The 18,153-nt window shown below is 62.0% G+C and overlaps 1 protein-coding gene across 2 annotated transcripts in view; it reads left to right on the top strand.

The window, feature by feature from the left end:
• Positions 1-869: 869 nt before the first annotated feature.
• Positions 870-18,153, top strand: part of ITPR3 (inositol 1,4,5-trisphosphate receptor type 3) — a 36,311-nt gene continuing 19,027 nt past the window's right edge. Inside the window, exons 1-17 of one of the 2 annotated variants that reach the window (XM_017835838.1) lie at positions 870-1,296; positions 6,188-6,258; positions 9,094-9,215; positions 11,628-11,714; positions 11,867-12,025; positions 12,134-12,232; positions 12,343-12,426; positions 13,564-13,710; positions 13,816-13,911; positions 14,967-15,017; positions 15,540-15,682; positions 15,834-15,933; positions 16,234-16,394; positions 17,051-17,192; positions 17,404-17,565; positions 17,674-17,846; positions 17,942-18,061. In XM_017835838.1, the coding sequence (XP_017691327.1) occupies positions 1,208-1,296; positions 6,188-6,258; positions 9,094-9,215; positions 11,628-11,714; positions 11,867-12,025; positions 12,134-12,232; positions 12,343-12,426; positions 13,564-13,710; positions 13,816-13,911; positions 14,967-15,017; positions 15,540-15,682; positions 15,834-15,933; positions 16,234-16,394; positions 17,051-17,192; positions 17,404-17,565; positions 17,674-17,846; positions 17,942-18,061 (2,006 nt within the window). In that variant the 5' untranslated portion in view covers positions 870-1,207. The remainder of the gene's footprint in view (positions 1,297-6,187; positions 6,259-9,093; positions 9,216-11,627; positions 11,715-11,866; positions 12,026-12,133; positions 12,233-12,342; positions 12,427-13,563; positions 13,711-13,815; positions 13,912-14,966; positions 15,018-15,539; positions 15,683-15,833; positions 15,934-16,233; positions 16,395-17,050; positions 17,193-17,403; positions 17,566-17,673; positions 17,847-17,941; positions 18,062-18,153) is intronic. The other variant, XM_017835839.1, reaches the window with a different exon arrangement.

The following is an 18,153-nucleotide window of genomic DNA, read 5'->3' as shown; positions in this document are numbered from 1 at the left end:
AGCACAGGAGGGGACGGTGAGAGGCAAAGCAGGTGTGAACTGGCCCTGCTGGGAGCCCAGAGCTGGCAGGAGGCTTCAGGAAGCCGCAAGTGCTCGCCTGGGGCAGAAAAATCCAGCGAGAGCCGCCTTGTCCTCACCTGGGGCTCTCCCGGCCCCGGGCGGTGCAGGATCCTGAGCCGGCCCCGGGCTGGGAATGCGCTGGGCACAGGGACAGGGACGCGGAGCTCCCGGTGTCCGCTCCTGCTGCGGAGGGAGGAGGAGGAGGATGGAGCGAAGGGCGAGAGCAGGACCGGGGGTGGCAGGAGAGGGGCTGGGGCAGTGGCCGCTCGCTTTTGCCCGTGGGCGTGGGGGGTGACTGTGCCCACCGCCCCACGTCGATGGGTGTGGGGGGTGACTGTGCCCACCGCCCCACCTCGATGGGTGTGGGGGGTGACTGTGCCCACCGCTCCCCGTCGGTGCGGGGGGTGCCCCGCGACCCCCAGCGCTGCCCCGGAAGCGCCCGGGGCCGTTCCAAGCGGTGCAGCCCCGGCAGGACGGCGAGACCCCCGAGCTGGGGGGCTCCGTCCCGGGGTGCAGGGCCTGAGCACCCCGAGGGGGCGGCCGGGGGGCTCCGTCCCGGGGTTCGGGGGTCGGTGCGCGAAGCCGGGGGACCCCCGTGGGGGGGCGGTGGCTGCGCCCCCCGGACCCGGGGCTCCCCGAGGGCACCGGGGCGCGCAGCTCCCGCACCCCACGGCCCCCCCCGACGGGAGGCGGGTGCGGGGGTGGGGCCTCTCCTCGCCCCCCCCGTCCCGGGCGGCCCCGGGTCCCCTCCCCGCACGGGGCTGCCGGCGGGACTTCCTGATCCCGCTCCATTGGCCGCAGGTAGCGCAGCTGTGCGGGACGGGGCACGGACAGACGGACAGACGGACAGAGCCCATGCGGACCCCTCACTGAGCTTCATCCCCCGCCCCCTCCTCCTCCTCCCCTTCCTCCTCCTCCTCTCCCTGGCTCCCTTCCTGCCCAGCACATGTAAAAGTTGTGCGTGGGGCTCCGCTCCCGTCCCGCTCCCGGTGCTGCTGGCGGCAGGAGCCGGGCTGGGATCACCCCCGCCGCGGAGCAGGGACCCCCCGGAGCAGGGACCCCCCCCCGGGTCCCCTCGCCCATGCTGGATTTCGGCCCGGGAAGGTGACTGCGGGAGGAAGCGGCGCCGCGCCGGGTCGGGGTAACCATGAATGAGATGTCGAGTTTCCTGCACATCGGGGACATCGTCTCCCTGTACGCCGAGGGCTCCGTCAATGGCTTCATCAGCACCCTGGGGTGAGTGAGGGGCTCCCGTGGCCGCCCGAGGGGACCCTGGGATGGACGGGAGGGGACGAAGGTGCTGAGCCGGAGCACGGTGGGAAAAGGGGCCGGGAAGCTCCGGGTGCTGCAGCAGGAGTCGGCAGAGTTGGTGGGGAGGGGGACGGGGTGTTCCCGCGTTCGCTCCCGGCTCTGGCCGCTGTCGGGGCAGGAGGCAGCCCTGGAAGGACCCCCAGCCCACCCTCCCTGTGGCCAGAAGCTGTTTCCTCCCCATTAGGGGCTGGGGGGGATGAAAGAGGCTTAAGCAGCGTGAGGGGTCGATGGGGTGAGGAAGGGGATATGTGAATGGGATGGCTCGGGCAGCCAGGATCCCTCCTGGGCACGGGATCATTCTGTACTCCCAGCCCTGTCCAGTGTGGCTGGAGGCTGCCAGCCCCCTGCCAGGCAGTGGTGGCTCTTGCTGTCTCCCCTCGGGGTCCCACATCCCCGGTGATCAGTGGCATCGCTGCAGGGTCACCAACACATGGCTGCCCAAGGCCACCAAGGGCTGCTTGGGGCTGGGGGACCAGGGCACTGCCAGCTCTGGGCTGAGTCAGCTCCCTGGCCATGGCAGCACTGGCAAGGGGATCTCACTGCCCAGCGTGGGGAGACACAGTGGAGCCCTCGGGGACCTGTCCCGTGTCCCTCCTGTTCCCGTGCAAGCCAGCGGTGCTGCTGGAGCAAAGCCAGGCCAGGACCTTCATCCCCTCCGTGCACAGGCCTGCTCCCACTGGGGGTGTTTGGCCATGGTGTGGGGACAGGCCGTGGCCCTCGGTGGGGAGGGCTCTGGCAGGGCTGCCCTGGGGCACAGGTGGGTCTTTCCTCACCCCCAGGCAGGGACCCAAACCAGGCAGGGACCCAAACCGTGTCCCCAGCCCCGGGCGGGGGCCGGGGGCTGTGCCAGCGCTCCTGCCCCACGCCGCGTGTAGGAGAGGCTGAGCTCAGGCAGGAATGCTGACTTGGATGGGATTCCTGGGGCAGGAGCTGCCCGGCTCTATAATCTGTGATGAATGCACTTGCTCCCACATGCCTCTCCATACGCACATACCTTCGCCTACACGTGTTCTCGCACCCACTGCCGGGCACGTGCGGCCTCGGGGTTTGTGCCCAGTGGGGCTCCCTCCACCAGGCTGCCCAGCAATGGGGCGCAGTGGGGGCACCCCTGCCCAGGAGCTCCGTGCAGGCAGCTCTGTGGTGTTGGGCAGCAGGTCCTGGGGGTGCAGCCTGTCTGTGCCAGGAGGGCACATCCCCACAGCCCTTTGGGGAGAGGTCTCCCGGGAGCTGCCCTGCAGAGCCACCCCAAGGCAGGGCTGCAGCCTTGGCAGCTCCGTGCTGAGCACCCCTCCAGCCTCTGGGAAAGGGGCTTGGGAGGAGGCTCTGCTGGGAGCCAGCCCTGGTTATTGGCTCCCACAGTGTGTCCCAGTGGCTCACCAGGAGCTCAGTTAGAGCCGTGTGGACTCTGTGGCTCTGATCCCTTTGCAGCTCTGGCCCTCGCATCCCCTTTTAGCCAAGTGTTTTTCCAGACTTCCTTAGAAGCACCTGAAAAGCAGGATTTGTTTGGGGAGCTTCTTTTCCCAGGCCCCGGCATGGCTTCTGCTGGGCAGCCCCACTTTCCCAGGGTTCTGCTTTCTCTGGGTTGTTTCCACCCCCCAAGTTTTCCCTTGTGCCGGGGGAGACCCAACCACACCTTAAATCACTCCTGTGATAAGGGACCGGGTGACTCACTGAGAGTGCTTCTCCTGGCCCTCCTGCCACAGGGACCTCATTTAGCTCATTTGCAAGGCAAACAGCTCTGCCAGCCCACGCTGGCCTGACATCCTTCCTTGTGCAGGGACTGGCTTTGGCTGTGGGGTCACTGGAGGTCTGAGTGGAATCTGTTTATATGGGGTGATTGTGTCTCCAGGTGCTGCTCACTGGTGTCACGTTAAGGGATGGGCACCAATTCTGGGGTGGAGGTGCAGCCCCTGGCTGAGCCCCCCCTGCTCCCAGCCCCCCAGTGGCACTGTCGGGGGGCCCCTGGCACAAACCCTCCCCCCAGGCCCCCTCTCTGCAGTGGGCGTTTGCTCCTGAGCAGGAAAAACATCCCGGGAGGGGTGGGGACCTCCAGTGCTGGGCTAGGTGGGAACGCTGAGCCAAGATACCCAAAGCAGCTGCAGTGTGATCAGCCCAGAGGAGGAGATCACCTAAGGAGTCCTGTGGGCAGAGAGAACTGGGCTAAGGGCGACCACGCTGCTGGTCACAGTGCCCTGGTCCCCTGGGAGAGCTGGGGGGACAGCATGGGTGTATTGGAGAGGCCAGAAGTGGTTTTGGGAACATGGGAGTTGCTTCGGAGGATTTTGTTTGCTGCCCCATCTCTGCCATCCCTGGGGGCTCCCAGGACCCAGTGGGGGCTCGGGACTGGCAGTGAGGGCTCCCATGAGGAAGGGTCGGTGGCAAACCCCCCTGGGTGGTGAGCGGCTGTTTCTGGTGAAACAACACCTTTGGGAGCTGTACCTGTGGTTGCAGTGGATTTCGGGGTGGAGCAACTCAGGGAGATGCAGCTGGTTAAAGGGTAACTCCAGCTCTGCCGGGTCAGGACGAACCTGTCTCTGCAGGGAGGAGGAGGAGGAGAAGGAGGAGGAGGAGGAGTCCTCCCGGCACAGGGACAGCGGGGAAAAGCTGCATTTTTGTGGCTGCCCTGTGCTCATTCACTTTATTCTTATTCCTCCCTGGGGGATTAGTGCCCACCCTGCACCCTGAGGGTGCTGGCAGGGCTGACCTGGCCCTATGCCCAACAAGGAGCTCTCCTCCTCCTTTTCCTCACCTCCAGGGGTCGGTGGGCTTTGTAGGGGTGTCCTCCTGCCTGATTTGTGTCTTCCCTTTTCCCAGAGCCCTCCTTCCCTGAGCACCCCTGGACCATGGAGTGCTGGAGCTCCCCTTGGCACCGTGTGTGCCGTGCCCTGGGAAGGCTCTTCCCCAGCCCAGGTTCCTGCAGGAGCAGCAGCTCCACGTCAGCCCCAGCTGGCCCCTGTCCCCGGGGAGCTCAGGGGGTCTGACAGTGGTGGATTTTGGCAGCACTGGATGAGCTGCTGCTCCCCTGACCTCGGGGAAGGCTCTTCCTCACACGGGGCCAAGCACGATGGCCCCGGGCCAGGGAGTCACTTTGTACTCAGAGTTTGGAAGCACCAGAAAGCCCCTCTGGAACCGGTGAGGGCTCCAGGGCTTAAAGCTGGCCAGGTGCTCACCTGTGCCTTGAGGGGCTCACCAGTGCAGGGTCCGGCCCCTCCTGCTCCCTGGGGTAGTTTGGAAAGGCAAAGTGTGATGTTCCCAGGCTGCATCCAACCTCCTGCCTCGCACGGGAACCTCCTCCCGGTGCTCGGACACCGACAGCCCCTTTTCTCCTTCCCACCTGGGCAGTGAGTGCCCTCACGTGCCCGGCTCCCACACATCCCCGATGCTCTGGTGGCAGAGGGAGCTTCCATGGCCCATCCTGCTGCGGGAATGCCGGTTATTTTACTAGCAGGAGCGTGTCCCGGCTCCAGCCGCCTCCCAGGTGACTCATGTCCACCCTGTCAGAATCCTTTATTTTCAGCAATTTTTGACTGAGGAATGTTAGTCCGGAGTATCAGTTTAATAAAAAGAACACTTTGCATTCCTGCAGAGAATGTAATCCTAGGATTAAAGATGCTGAAACTGCCTTGAGATCATTAACTAATTAAGACTTGCAGCCTGGCAGGTCACTGTCTCTAATCCTGCCTGGTGGATGGTGATGCCGGGCACGGGGAAGGCGGGTGAGCGCTGTGGCACAGCCAGCACTGAAAATGAGCCTCCTGGGAGGCTGTGACAGGGGAGGATTTTTGGATTTTGAAGTGCAGAGGTAAACTGAGCCCTCTGCCTCTGTGGGCTCTGGTGGGAGCCGGGCACATGCCAGTTCCTCCTGCTGCTTCACTTCCCGGGGCTGCGGAAAGCGGGCAAGCGGGTACAGCCTGTCTGGCTGGAGCACCCAGTTCCCCTGGGAGCCTCACAGGGATCAGCTCCAGGTGTCCCAGCTCCAGGAGCCCCTCAGGCGATGCTCAGCTCTGTGCTTTGGGTGCTGGGCAGATCCTCGTGTGGGTCATGCTTTGCTGTTCTTGGTAACTTTGAAAAGCAACGTCCCCTCCATCCCAAAATCGGTGCCCAGCACCCGAGGCCAAGGCTGTGGGATTTTGCTGAACGCTGGGAAAACAAAGAGGTGGGCAGGGAGGAGACACAGAGCCCTGATCTGATGGGCAGAGCCTGCAACTCTGATCAGATAATAATTAATAACTGGGTTTGGGGGGCCCTGCCACCTCCATCCGCAGCACCTGCACCCTCCGTGTCCCAGTGGGATGAGTTCCCAGCCGGAGGAGGAGATCTCTGAATGAAAGTTGAACTCATCGCATTTTTGCTGGATTAACTGCAATAACAGCAGCCAGCACACTATGCCCGGGGGGCACTGGGCTCAGCCAGGAGCTGGAGCTGGGCAAGGCAGGATCCCCTCTGGCAGAGCCTTGGCACAGGTCACTGAGCAAAGGGCCTGCAGTGGCTGACATGAACCATTGTGGTTCTTTACTGTGATCTGTATCAGCCCTGTGTGCCCCGAGGGATCGGGGTGGAAAACACCCATGGAGGGAGGGCTGTGGTGGGAAATGAGGGGCCCGTGTTCAGAGCAGGCACCCAGGAGTGGCTCCAGGAGCCAAGTGCTCGTGTGTGAAATATTAATGGAGTGCAAATGGGTGGGAAGTGGGAGATACAAGTTTGGATGCTGTTGCTTGGGCCAGGTGATGGTGGCACGATTGTGGTTTCAGGCACAGCCTCTCCCCTCTGTCATCCCTCTGTTCCTGACCCTGCTCCCGCTTTTTGTCTGGTGCAGGCTGGTGGATGATCGGTGCGTGGTGGAACCGGCTGCCGGGGACCTGGACAACCCCCCCAAGAAGTTCCGAGGTGAGCCTGGGGCAGCTCCATCGCTGCTGTGAACGGCCTTGGGGATGATGGTGGCCCTGAACATCCATGCCAGGGACAGGGACTGGGGGTCTGGGAAGTGCTGGCTTGTCCATACCAGGGATAGGGTTTGGTGCTGGCTTGTGCCTACTGCCCCATGTGCTCGGGATGCTCTGAACTCAGGGAAAGGGCTGTGTCCCAGAGAGTGTCTCAGTTGAGTTTGAGTGCCTGGAGCTTATAGGAGTGTACAGAGAGCTGTGAAATCTCCCCAAACCTGTGACTGTGGGGTTGCATTTGGGGTTGCTTTAGGGCAGCCGTTCCTTTCATCCCAGCTGCTGTCATTTCAGGTCCTATTTTAAAAAAAGCTTTTTAAATATCAGTTCCCCCCTCTGCATTGTGCCTCCACCTTTTCTCCGGGTGCATTAACAACCCATCCAGCAGCTCCCACCATCCCACAGCCCAGGGAGCCGTCCCGTTTCCTGGCAGCCTTGTCCCAGCAGCCACTCCATCCCTTGCCTGGCCATGGGCGGGTGTCGAATCTCTTTTCCAGGCACAGGTTTGGTTGAGGCTCAGCCCTGCTCCCTGCAAACCCTATCAGGATATCCAGCTGCTTGTTTTAATGGCCGGAAGGGTCTCGCTCTGCCTGCTCGATAGCCATCGCCTCGAGCCCTGGAAACGACGGGCTGAGCTCTTCCCTGCGGCAGCAGCGAGAGCCCAGGCAGGATTTTCATGTGCTGTGGCCGTCCCCATATCCTGTGGCCGGACCCTGCCCTATCCTGCGCTGCGGTGAGCGGGATGCAGGTCTCCCTGGGGTGTCCCGCTGGGAAAACAGGACCCTTCTCCCGAGGTCAGGTCCAAAAGGTTCTTTGGAAACGCCAAAACCCACCCGGGAGCCTGTTCCTGTGGCCCTGCCCTCGGGAGACGCTCCACACCTCTCAGTTATTTGCTTTCTTTCTGCGGTTTCTCCCCCCTCCAAGGCTCTTCCCAGCCCAGTTCAGGCATGAAAGGAAAAGCAAATCCAGTGCTTCCACCCTGCGCTGAGCCAGCATCGGGAGGCTCCCAGACAAGGGGCAGTGAGACCCTTGGCTGTGCCACTCCCTGCAGTGCCCGCTGTGTCTCGTGTTCCCCGAGGGTTTGCAGGAGGTTTTGCCCCCATGGCCGTTCTGGGCCGGGTCAGGTCGGCCCCACATCCCCTGCTGAGCTGCTCCTGCAGGGCAGTGCTGACGTGGGACCTTCCCCCGCCTTCCCTGTTTTCCGCCCACCATCCATCTTGCAGAAAGCTGTCGATGCTTTGGCCCAGATGCCAAAATCTCCGGCTCCCGACACAAACTGTGCTGGAGACTTTTTGTGTGGAAACCTCGCTGTGCCTCAGTTTCCCTCCTCACAAAGCCAGGCTCAGCACTGAGCCGGGGGCAGCCCCGGGGGCAGGGCGTGCGTGGAGCCAGGGCTCGGATTCGGACCCAGCTCCGAGTGGCTTTGCTGGATTATTTTCCCTGCCCCCAGTTCCAACTTCCCACCGGGCCCTTTTGCAGCCTAATCAGTAACGTGGTGGAAGTGCCCCAGGGGCCGCAGGTGCCCCGGTGTGGCCGCAGGTGCCCCGGTGTGGCCGCAGGTGCCCCGGTGTGGCCGCAGGTACCCCAGTGTGGCCGCAGGTACCCCAGTGTGGCCGCAGGTGCCCCGGTGTGGCCACAGGTGCCCCGGTGTGGCCGTGGCCCCGCTCGGGGCGGTGGGCACGGGCAGTCAGGCGCGGCAGCTCCCGCGCTCCGGCGTCACGGGCTCCCTGGCACGGGATGTGCCGCTGGCAAACAGACCTGCAAAACGAAATGTGAAACTTGGCCCTGTCCCAGCGGCCCCGGCCGGTGAGAACCGCGCTCGGCGCTGTTTGCTCGGCACTCCCAGGTAAATAAATACGCTCTCGCCGGCGCCTCGGGCCCGCGGCCAGCCAGGGAAGGGACTTTTTTATTTTCTTTTTGTGTCTGAAGGTTCTGGGCTGCTATTTCAGGCATAATTAGGGCGATTCAGGCTGCAGAGCCCTTCCTGCCCTCACTCTGCACAGCTTTCAGCCGTGGAAGGGGTCTGGGAAATGTGAGTGCCTCCTTGTCTCCAGACATCTGCTCTCCTGCTTCAGTTCCCAAAGCCTGGATCTGGGTGTCTGCACTTCCCGCCCCCCAGCCGGGAGGAAAACAGACAAACTGGGACAATCTGCAGAGCAGGGAGTCACTGGAAGCATTTGAAGGAGCTGGGATGCATCTTGTGCATCCTTTAGGACCTGAAATGCAGCTGCTGACACGCAGATTTTGGGATTACGCGTCCAGCACGGGTGATCCAAGCTCTCTGAGACTGTTCTGGAGGGATGGACGTGTGTATCCCAATGGCATGGCCACCACAGGGTCCATGCACAGCCTCTGCAGGCTCCGGGTGTCCCATGGTAACAAGGGATGTGGAGATGGCTGCTCGTGTCCCAACCTCCCTCCCTCCCGGATCCCTCCCAGTGGGATCCTCTCCTCCTTTGGTGCAGCTGGGCTTCATCAGAGCTTCTTCTCCCCCAGAAGTTTTCCTTCCCAAATAGCAGAGCCATTTCCGATGGGAGTACTTCTAATCATGAGTCCAAGAAGTGGAGTAATTCCTGGACTCATCATTTATCCTGATTTAAAGCTCACCCTCCAGCCAATACACGTGTCCCCACCGTGTCTCCCTCGGACCCCCGGCAGCGGATGGGGTTGTGGTGGGATGGGGGGACCATCTGCCAGTGGTGCTGCTGGGACAGGAGCCGTGTCCTGTCCCACTGGGGACACACTGGTGGCTGCTGCAGCCTCACGCTGCCTCCTCTGCTCCCAGATTGCCTCTTCAAAGTGTGTCCCATGAACCGCTACTCCGCCCAGAAGCAGTACTGGAAGGCCAAGCAGACCAAGCAGGACAAGGACAAGATTGCAGATGTGGTGCTGCTGCAGAAGCTCCAGGTGAGAGGGGTGAGGGACCATCTGGCCCAGAGCGGGCAGTCCCTGAGGGCCGGGTGGGTGATCACATGCAGACCTCTGGTGATGTTGGTTTTGGGATGAGGGGGGTTTTCCACCTGCCTTTCCCCCCTTGCCCCATGCACAGCCATCGTTGTCTCACCGTCCTGATGCTCCTTGTGCAGAAGAGCTGTGGCAGAGTGGGCAGAGGAGCTCTGTGAGCACAGCCCTGCACCCCCCAGACCCCTCTCAGCACCCCCCAGCACCTCTCAGCACCCCGGGCGTGCAGGAGGGAGCCCTGTGGCCAGGACGTGCTCCAAAGGGCTGTGGAAGGGAAAGGCTCCTGTTGACTTCCCCGAGGTTTGGCCAGGGCCCATGTCAAACATTGCACAATGGCCTCAGACAGCTGGCGAGGCCCCGCGGATGATTCATAAAACTGAGGCTGAGGAGAGATTCACTAAATCATCTCATCGGGCCCCCAGCCCAGCCCAGCTCCACCGGCCCAGCTCTGCCGTGGGCAGGGGGGGCTGAGCAGGGTCAGGACGGGGTGTCCCCCCCTGGGTTGGAGGTGCTGGGACAGAGTTGGTGCCTCCTGCCCTGTCCAGCCCTACGTGGTCACTGGCACGTGGAAACACCATTTTCCTGCTCCCGTTGGACTGGGACGTGTAACGTCACAGCTGCCCCGGCCAGGGCTGGACCCAGAGGCTCATTGCTGAGCCTGATTGATTGCACCTTGGTTAGGGTTTGTCTTAAAGAGATTCTGCCGTTTCCTTGCTGCTTCCCACTGCTCCTGGTGTTTCCATTGGTGTCCTGAGTGGAGCCAGGGCAGGAGGGAGCTGAGCCCAGCTCTGCCCCTGCAGCCACAACAGCCCCGTCCCATCCTGGTGGGTGCCAGGCTCCAGCCTGCAGTTTATCAGGGAGGCTGAGAAACAGGCTGAAAACATCTCCAGCCCATGGAGATGATTCCCTGAGGCAGGAGCAGCCAGGTCTTGAGTGGAGAAGCCCTGCCAGGCAGTGCCCATGGTCATGTTTCTGAGCCCATGCTCTTCACTGTTGTTTTTACGTGGGTTTAAGGCTCCGTGTTTTCCTGGCTGATTGATCACAGTTGCAGCCCAGAGCAGTGCAGACAGGCCGTGGGGGCTTTCCCTGCTCCCACCCTTGTGTGCATCCCTGACACTCATCCTTGGGCTCAGGGACAGACCCCATCCCATCCCATCCCATCCCAGGGGCAGGCTGGGAATGTCAGCCCTGTGGACTCACATGCTTGGGGCAGCCAGTTCCCACTCCCACCCCACCGCTGTGGGCGAAGGAGTTGCTCAGATCTGGATGGAGATTTAGCACATCCCGTGGTGCTGGATCTCTTACCAGAGCTGTGTTGCTCCATGGGGTTGTTGTTAAACTCCCAGAGCCACATCAGTGCAGGGTTTCTTGGCAGCAGGTTTGTTTTCCTGATGGCAGCAGCCACCACTGCAGGGCTCACGTCCCTGGGTGGCTGTGTGGGGTGGGAGGGTTACCCCAGCTGGCACCCTGAGCTCTGTGGGGACCCCTGCCAGGCACATTCAGAGCCCTCACCTGCTTGGCCACTCACAGACCCACTGGCCCATCCTCCCAGTGCCAAGCTGTGATTCCAGATGTTTCGCAATTCCTCTGCCCTCAAGTGAAAGGGGGTGAAAGCAGGATGGGGAAGGGCAGAAGCTCTCCCAGCTCCATCCCTTGCTGCTGTTTCCCACCCCAGCAGCGAGGGAACACTGTGCTGGTGCTGCCCAGGCTGTGCCCAGGCTGGCGCCGGCGCTGTCAGCACCCCCTCACCATTCCCAGATCCGCTGTGGGAGCGAGTTCCTGCCTCGCTCCGTCTGTGTCAACATCACATCACTGCTCCCACTGCCAGAGCCACCGCATGGAAAATGTCTGTGGTTTTGGAGAGGGGCTGCAAGTGCTGCTGAGCAATTCACTCGTGGGGACTCACCCTGCTGCATCCACTGCAGCAGGTCTGGACCTGCTCCATCTCTGGGCACAGCACTGCTGGCACCTCTGGCACAGGGCCCCTAGTTCTTTGGTTTTGGCACTGCCAGGAGCCCCCAGTGCCCACGGCCCCTGTGGTGGGTGTGCTGCCCCAGTCTCCAGTCCTCGTTCAGTGCTGCCCCTCCAGACCTGGCGTCTTGGGGGAATTCCGGGGCCATTTCGTCCCTGTCCTAATTTTTGAAGTCCTCAGTTTATGTGAGGTCTCTTCTCACGTGAGTTTCATAGGGCTGCTCAGGGTCACCCCGTGGTCCTGGGCTGGGCTCTTGGAGGGCCACGTTGCCCATTCTCCGGAGGGCAGAGGGATGCTGATCCTCCCGGAGCTGAGGAGGCTCTGGGATTTGCTCCTGGGGAGGGACGAGGGTGCTGCTACACTCAGCTCTTCTCCTTTTGGATCAGCACGCGGCCCAGATGGAGCAGAAGCAGAACGAGACGGAGAACAAGAAGGTGCACGGGGACGTGGTGAAGTACGGCAGCGTCATACAGGTACCGGCCGGGCACTGCCCGTGCCCTGCGCTCCGGGAGCCGGGGGTGCACGGATCTGAGCCAGGCAGCTGCTGGGCAGGGGCTGGGGGGATCACTCTGGGAGGCCTCGGGGGGCTGCACTGCCACAGCTCACCCGGCGTTTGCTCCTCCAGCTCCTGCACATGAAGAGCAACAAGTACCTGACGGTGAACAAGCGGCTGCCGGCGCTGCTGGAGAAAAACGCCATGCGGGTCACGCTGGATGCCACCGGCAACGAGGGCTCCTGGCTCTTCATCCAGCCCTTCTGGAAGCTGAGGAGCAACGGGGATAACGTGAGGAGCCCCTAAATGACACTGTACAGAGAGCACCGTACCGGGGCTCGGCTCCCCGGGCGGTGCCCGGTCTCACCCTCGCTCCCCCTTTCCCATTTTGCTCCCCAGGTAGTCGTGGGAGACAAAGTCATCCTGAACCCCGTCAACGCCGGGCAGCCGCTGCACGCCAGCAACTACGAGCTGGCTGACAATGCTGGCTGCAAGGAGGTACTGGGGGGCCTGGGCAGGGCTGGTCTCAGGGCTTGCCTGTTGTTTTCCCTTCTTCTTCCTTTCTCTCCTTGCCCCAGGGATCATGACCGTGCTCTTTTGCTCCTTAGGTGAACTCTGTCAATTGTAACACCAGCTGGAAAATCAACCTGTTCATGCAGTTCTGCGACCACATGGAGGAAGTGCTGAAAGGGGTAAGGAAGGAGGTTTGGCTGCTCAGACCTGGCAGGCTCCAGGGAGGCAGCCCCAGTCCCCTGCGGGGACAGGACGTGTGAACAGCCATTTGGCTCTGTGACAAGGGCAGAAAGGAGGTCCTACCTTGAGGACTGTAATTTCTGGGAGAATTTATCACTTGGAGAACAGAACAGCAAGCAGGAGGGGGATATTTTAGTATCTCGTGGCAGCAGGTACCTGAGGGCATGAAATTACCCTCTGCCTCAGGGTGTTAAATTGGCTCTCGAGGACAAGCCGAGGCCCACGCGGTGCTGCAGTGAGGCAGTGCCTTCTCGCTGCCAGGACAATTCTCAGCTGCTCAGCCCTGCAGCAGGGCTGGCTCTTGCCTGGGAAAGGAACTTTCCCTGCTGAGCTATTGTTTGGGGCCAAGGTCCTCCAGGAAGCAGCTGGATGGATGTGGATTGTTATGATCTTACAGACCTTCATCCCCCAGGCTGCGCTTACCCCAAAGCTTCCCACATCCTCCTTCCCGGGGTGTTAATGCCTTAAACACGCTGGTGAGCAGAGCCTCTGCCCACTCTGAGGGTGTAAAGTGATGGGTTCACATCCCTTTGTATCCGGGGGTGGGAGCAGAGGAGTCACCTGCCTGGGTGACAGGAGTGATGGCAGTGCAGGGTGTCCCATGTCCCCATGCAAGGTGCCCTCCCTGGGCTCCAAGGACTGTTTGTGCTGCCTGAGGCAGGTTTTAGCACAGCTCAGGTAGGTCAGGTGGAAAGAGTGACAGTGCCCTGCCATCCTCAGGGTCCCACAGTCCTGCCACACAGCTGGGAGCTGTGCTCTTCTCTGGAGCATGGATGGGAGGAATCCCATCCCCTTTGCAGGATAGGGGCAGGTCACAGGAGGAGATAAATCACCTTGTAGGAGAGCCATGGAACAATTTCTTCACTGAATGAGTGGTTAAACGTTGGAACAGGCAGTGGTGGAGTCACCATCCCTGGAAGTGTTCAAAAAGCCAGCAGATGTGGCACTTCACAGCATGGTTCAGTTGGCATTGGTGGTATTCGCACGAAGGTTGGACTTGATCTTGGGCGTCTTTTCCAACCTTAATGATTCCATGATTGTTCGTCCCTGGGTCTCACCACCGTGTCCTGGTGCAGGGGGATGTGGTGAGGCTGTTCCACGCCGAGCAGGAGAAGTTCCTCACCTGTGATGAGTACAAGGGCAAGCTGCACGTCTTCCTCCGCACCACCCTGCGGCAATCGGCCACCTCGGCCACCAGCTCCAACGCCCTGTGGGAGGTGGAGGTGAGCGGGGGGGGATGGAGAGTGTGTTTGGAGGATTTTGGGGTACCTGCGTGGGCATCCCAGTCCCTCAGCCCCACGTACTGAGCTCTGCTCTGCCTCTCCCAGGTGGTCCACCACGACCCGTGCCGAGGGGGAGCCGGGCACTGGAACGGCTTGTACCGCTTCAAGCACCTCGCCACGGGCAACTACCTGGCAGCAGAGGTAAGGGGTGAGCAGAGGGGTGCAGGAGCATGCCCTGCCCTGGAGAGGCTGTGCCACCCCCTAGCAAAGGCAGTGCCCACCTTGGGCAGGGCAGCAATGCCCAGCATTGCCTCTGGCCCCATGGCTCCTCTTTGCTCACAGCAGACGTTGGCACCAGGGCTGTGAACATCACACTGACCTGGTTGTGGGGCTGGGCTTTGCCCCCTGAGATCCTCCGCCCTGTGGTGAAGGGGTTCACTTGCCAAAATGGCAGTTTCTGGCTCCTTTTCTGGCCCGGGGGGCCAGGAGGGGGGTGGTTGGGGCTTTTTGTTGCTCACCCTGTTCCAAGGAACTGAGTGGCACAACCCGGTGGTGACTCATCCTGCTGTCCTTGCCTGGGGAGGGTGGGGGCAAAATCTGGGGCTGGAAACACCATCTGCCAAGTTTTTTCACTCCTATTTAAGGCAGCTCAAGGCCTCCTGATAGAGGCATGAAGGAGTTGCTGCACTCAGATAATGTGGTTTATTTGACACTGGTGAGCTGCCACGACCAAGGGCTGTGCTCTGCTGCCAGGGAAGCAGGGGCATCCTGGGGACACCGTGTGCCAACGTGCTCCCTGACTGGAGAAGACACCCAAGGGCAGCCCCTAGGGCCCTTCCACCACTGCAGGGTGGAAAACAGCAAATATTGGTGCCCTGAAATGGGTGCTTTGAACCCAAAGACACTTGGCTGACATCTGCAGAGGGAAGAAGACCTCAGACTGACCCCCATCCTGGGCTGATGCTGCTGGCAAGGCCAGCATTGCTCACTGAGAGCTCAGCCTGGAGCCTCCAGAGAGTTCTTGCAGCCACACAGAGCCCGGGTCTGCTCCCTGGGGCTCCCCCTGTCCCCCTCAGGGGGCCAGAGCCTTGGGCACTGGGTGCAGGTCACGTCCTCCAGCCCCACCCGGGCAGGTTTCCTCTCCATGATGTGTTCAAGGAAGGCAGAAATAGGGATTACACCCCGTGCTCAGGGGTTTGGAGGGACCTGGTGGGAGGACTGACAGCTGTCTTTCATCTCCCTCTTTAACTTTCCAGGAAAACCCAAGTTATAAAGGAGACGTGGCTGAGCCCAAAGCAGTGCCCACGGTGAGCTGTGTTGCAGCCCCGCTGCAGAACCGCTGCTGCCGCTGCCCCGACCCCGCCGGCCCTGGGCCAGTGCCCCAAAGCAGGGAAATGCCCCAAAACAGAGCCCACTGGGGGACGTGCCCGTGCCTGGGGCCGAGGCCGCCCCGCTGCCAGCACAGCTTCCCCCAGCCCACGCTTAGAGCAGTGTCCCCTGTCCCGCCCGTGACAGGACCCTGCCGAAACCTGGCACAGGGGTCCCGGTGCATGTTGGCTCCCCAGGCCACGGGGAAGTGCCGGTAGAGAGAGAGTTGGACGTTCAGGGGGTTTTTTTCTTTGCTGCTGGTCAGGTTCGGAGAAGGGGGGGCCTCGTAGCTCAGGTGCCTCACGCCGCGCTTGTGCTCTGCAGCCCCTCGTGCGTGCGCGGCTCAGCCCCGCGGCCGAGCGAAGCTTCTGCTGCGTGTGCCCTGTGCCACGGGGCTCTGGGCACTGCAGGGAGCCTGGGCCCGGCCCCACAGCGGGCTCAGAGCCCCCGTCCCCGTGCAGGGCAGCAGCAGCCGCGCCAGCCGCAGGAACACGGGCGAGAAGATCAAGTACCGGCTGGTGGCCGTGCCCCACGGCAACGACATCGCCTCCCTCTTCGAGCTGGACCCCACCACGCTGCAGAAGACGGACTCCTTCGTCCCACGGTACATCAGCACGAGCCCCACGGAGGGGAGGCTTCAAGGCGTGGTGTGAAAGTTTGGGCGGTCTGTCCTTACGGGGGCTGTGCTGGGGGAAGGGGTGGGTGCTGCTGTGTCCCCATGGGGGTCACTCACCAGGACGTTGTGCTGTTTGCAGGAACTCCTACGTGAGGCTGCGCCACCTCTGCACCAACACCTGGATCCAGAGCACCAACGTGCCCATTGACATCGATGAGGAGAGGCCCATCCGCCTCATGGTGTGGCCCCACTCCCTCCTCCTGTGCCAAAACTCATCCCCTGTGTCCAATAGCTCTTTGTGTGCTCCTGCCCTCCCAGCACCCAGGCCTTTCCAGGGACTGAAACACCCTGGAAGATCCAAAGGCACCAGCCTGGAGCCCATCCTCGTCACCTAGAGCCCATCCCAGTCACTTAGAGCCCACCCAGCCCTCCTGATGGGGACAAACCGGGTCACTGGCGTCAGCTGGGTGGTGGCAGATTGTGGGGACACGCTTGACACTGCCCTGTGTGTGTGATGCTGCTTCTCTGTTGCTTCCCAGCTGGGCACGTGCCCCACCAAGGAAGACAAAGAAGCTTTTGCCATCGTCTCTGTGCCTGTGTCCGAGATCCGGGACCTGGACTTCGCCAACGACGCCAGCTCGATGCTGGCCAACGTGGTGGAGAAGATGAACGAGGGTTTCCTCAGCCAGAACGACCGGAGGTAAAGGGCTGTCTCCCCTGGGAGCTGGGGCTGGGCTCCTCCAAGGGCTCCCCAGCATCTCTGCAGGATAAGGCCCCTGCCTGGCTCTGGTGCCAGCGCTGTCTCGCTTTCCTGCCCACATCCCAAATCCACGCCTGCTTCTCCCAGGAGCCTGGCGAGGAAACCCGATAAGGGCCCGGCCCCGCTCCGGCCCCTCCTTTGCTGCTAGAAAAATATCCGAGGGGCTGGAGATGGCCCCACGATAGGGGCAGCCACATTAGTCACCGTATTATTTTTAGGTGGGTGGGTTCCTGGTGCTTCCTGAGCAAACACAGATCCCTGCGGGACAGAAGGAGCCGCTTCCGCCCTGCCAGCCCTCCCCATGCAGGTCCCTCAGGGGTGACCAAGGGGGCAGAGGCATTTAATGCAAAATCCCTGGCACAAGCCATGGGCAAAGCCCCTGGCATTTACCCTGGCACGTATAGGAACCATAGGGGCTGGAGATCCAGCCGTTGAGCTCCATCAGGGAGTGGAGGGTTGGGCAGCAGCTTCCCTGGCAGGCTTCTGAGCCCCGACAGGGGCTCTTTGGTCCCTCAAAACCCACCGGCATCACTGCAGGGACCCGACTCTGGGCAGGTGAGCAGCCCCCAGCCCACTTGCACTGTGCCCCCTCACAGGTTCGTGATCCAGCTGTTGGAGGACTTGGTGTTTTTCGTCAGCGACGTCCCCAACAATGGCCAGAACGTGCTGGACATCATGGTGACCAAACCCAACCGGGAGCGGCAGAAGCTGATGCGGGAGCAGAACATCCTGAAGCAGGTGGGTGTCCCTGGGGCCCTGCATCCCAGCAAGGCAGGGTCCTGTGGAAATGTCCCATCCTGTCCAGGGTCACACTGGGGGCCAGAGGTCTGGAAAACCCCATGGAGCAGGCTCTGGTCTCCAGGTCACGCCCCAGGGGTGCACCAAGCCTGCTGTCCAGCCACGCACAGGGGTGGAGCAGGACACAGCACTTACCTTTGCTTTTGGGCAGATCTTCGGGATCCTGAAAGCCCCCTTCAAGGACAAGGGCGGGGAAGGGCCCCTGGTGAGGCTGGAAGAGCTGTCAGACCAGAAGAACGCTCCCTACCAGTACATGTTCCGGCTGTGCTACCGCGTGCTCCGGCACTCCCAGGAGGACTATCGCAAGAACCAGGTGCTGGGGGGTGACCCCCCGTCCCACCCCGTGTTTCAGAACCCCGGGGCACTGCCAAGGTCTCGGTGGGGCAGGGGGCACGTGCTCACCAGCTCTCTGCCCCCGCAGGAGCACATTGCCAAGCAGTTCGGGATGATGCAGTCCCAGATCGGGTACGACATCCTGGCCGAGGACACCATCACGGCCCTGCTGCACAACAACCGCAAGCTGCTGGAGAAGCACATCACCAAGACCGAGGTGGAGACCTTCGTCAGCCTCGTGCGCAAGAACCGCGAGCCCCGGTGGGTGTCTGGGGGGGCCTGTCCCTCAGGGCCCTGGGGTGGAGGCTGGGGACCCCCAGGGCCCCCTCTCACAGCGAGCTACCCCTGCTCGGCAGGTTTCTGGACTACCTGTCGGACCTGTGTGTGTCCAACCACATCGCCATCCCCGTCACCCAGGAGCTGATCTGCAAGTGTGTCCTGGACTCCAAGAACAGCGACATCCTCATCAAAACGGAGTGAGTGCCCCAGGGAGGGGCTCTCCACGGTGGGGTTGGTGCCTGGTCCTGCCTCCACCAGCTCCTGTGGTTAAACCCCATCACCCCTTGAG

The sequence above is a fragment of the Lepidothrix coronata genome, unplaced genomic scaffold (assembly GCF_001604755.1).
Source record: "Lepidothrix coronata isolate B3197 unplaced genomic scaffold, Lepidothrix_coronata-1.0 Scaffold263, whole genome shotgun sequence".
Taxonomy (NCBI): domain Eukaryota; kingdom Metazoa; phylum Chordata; class Aves; order Passeriformes; family Pipridae; genus Lepidothrix; species Lepidothrix coronata.
The sequence above is the reverse complement of the archived record's forward strand: the minus strand, read 5'-3'. Positions and strand labels throughout refer to the sequence as shown.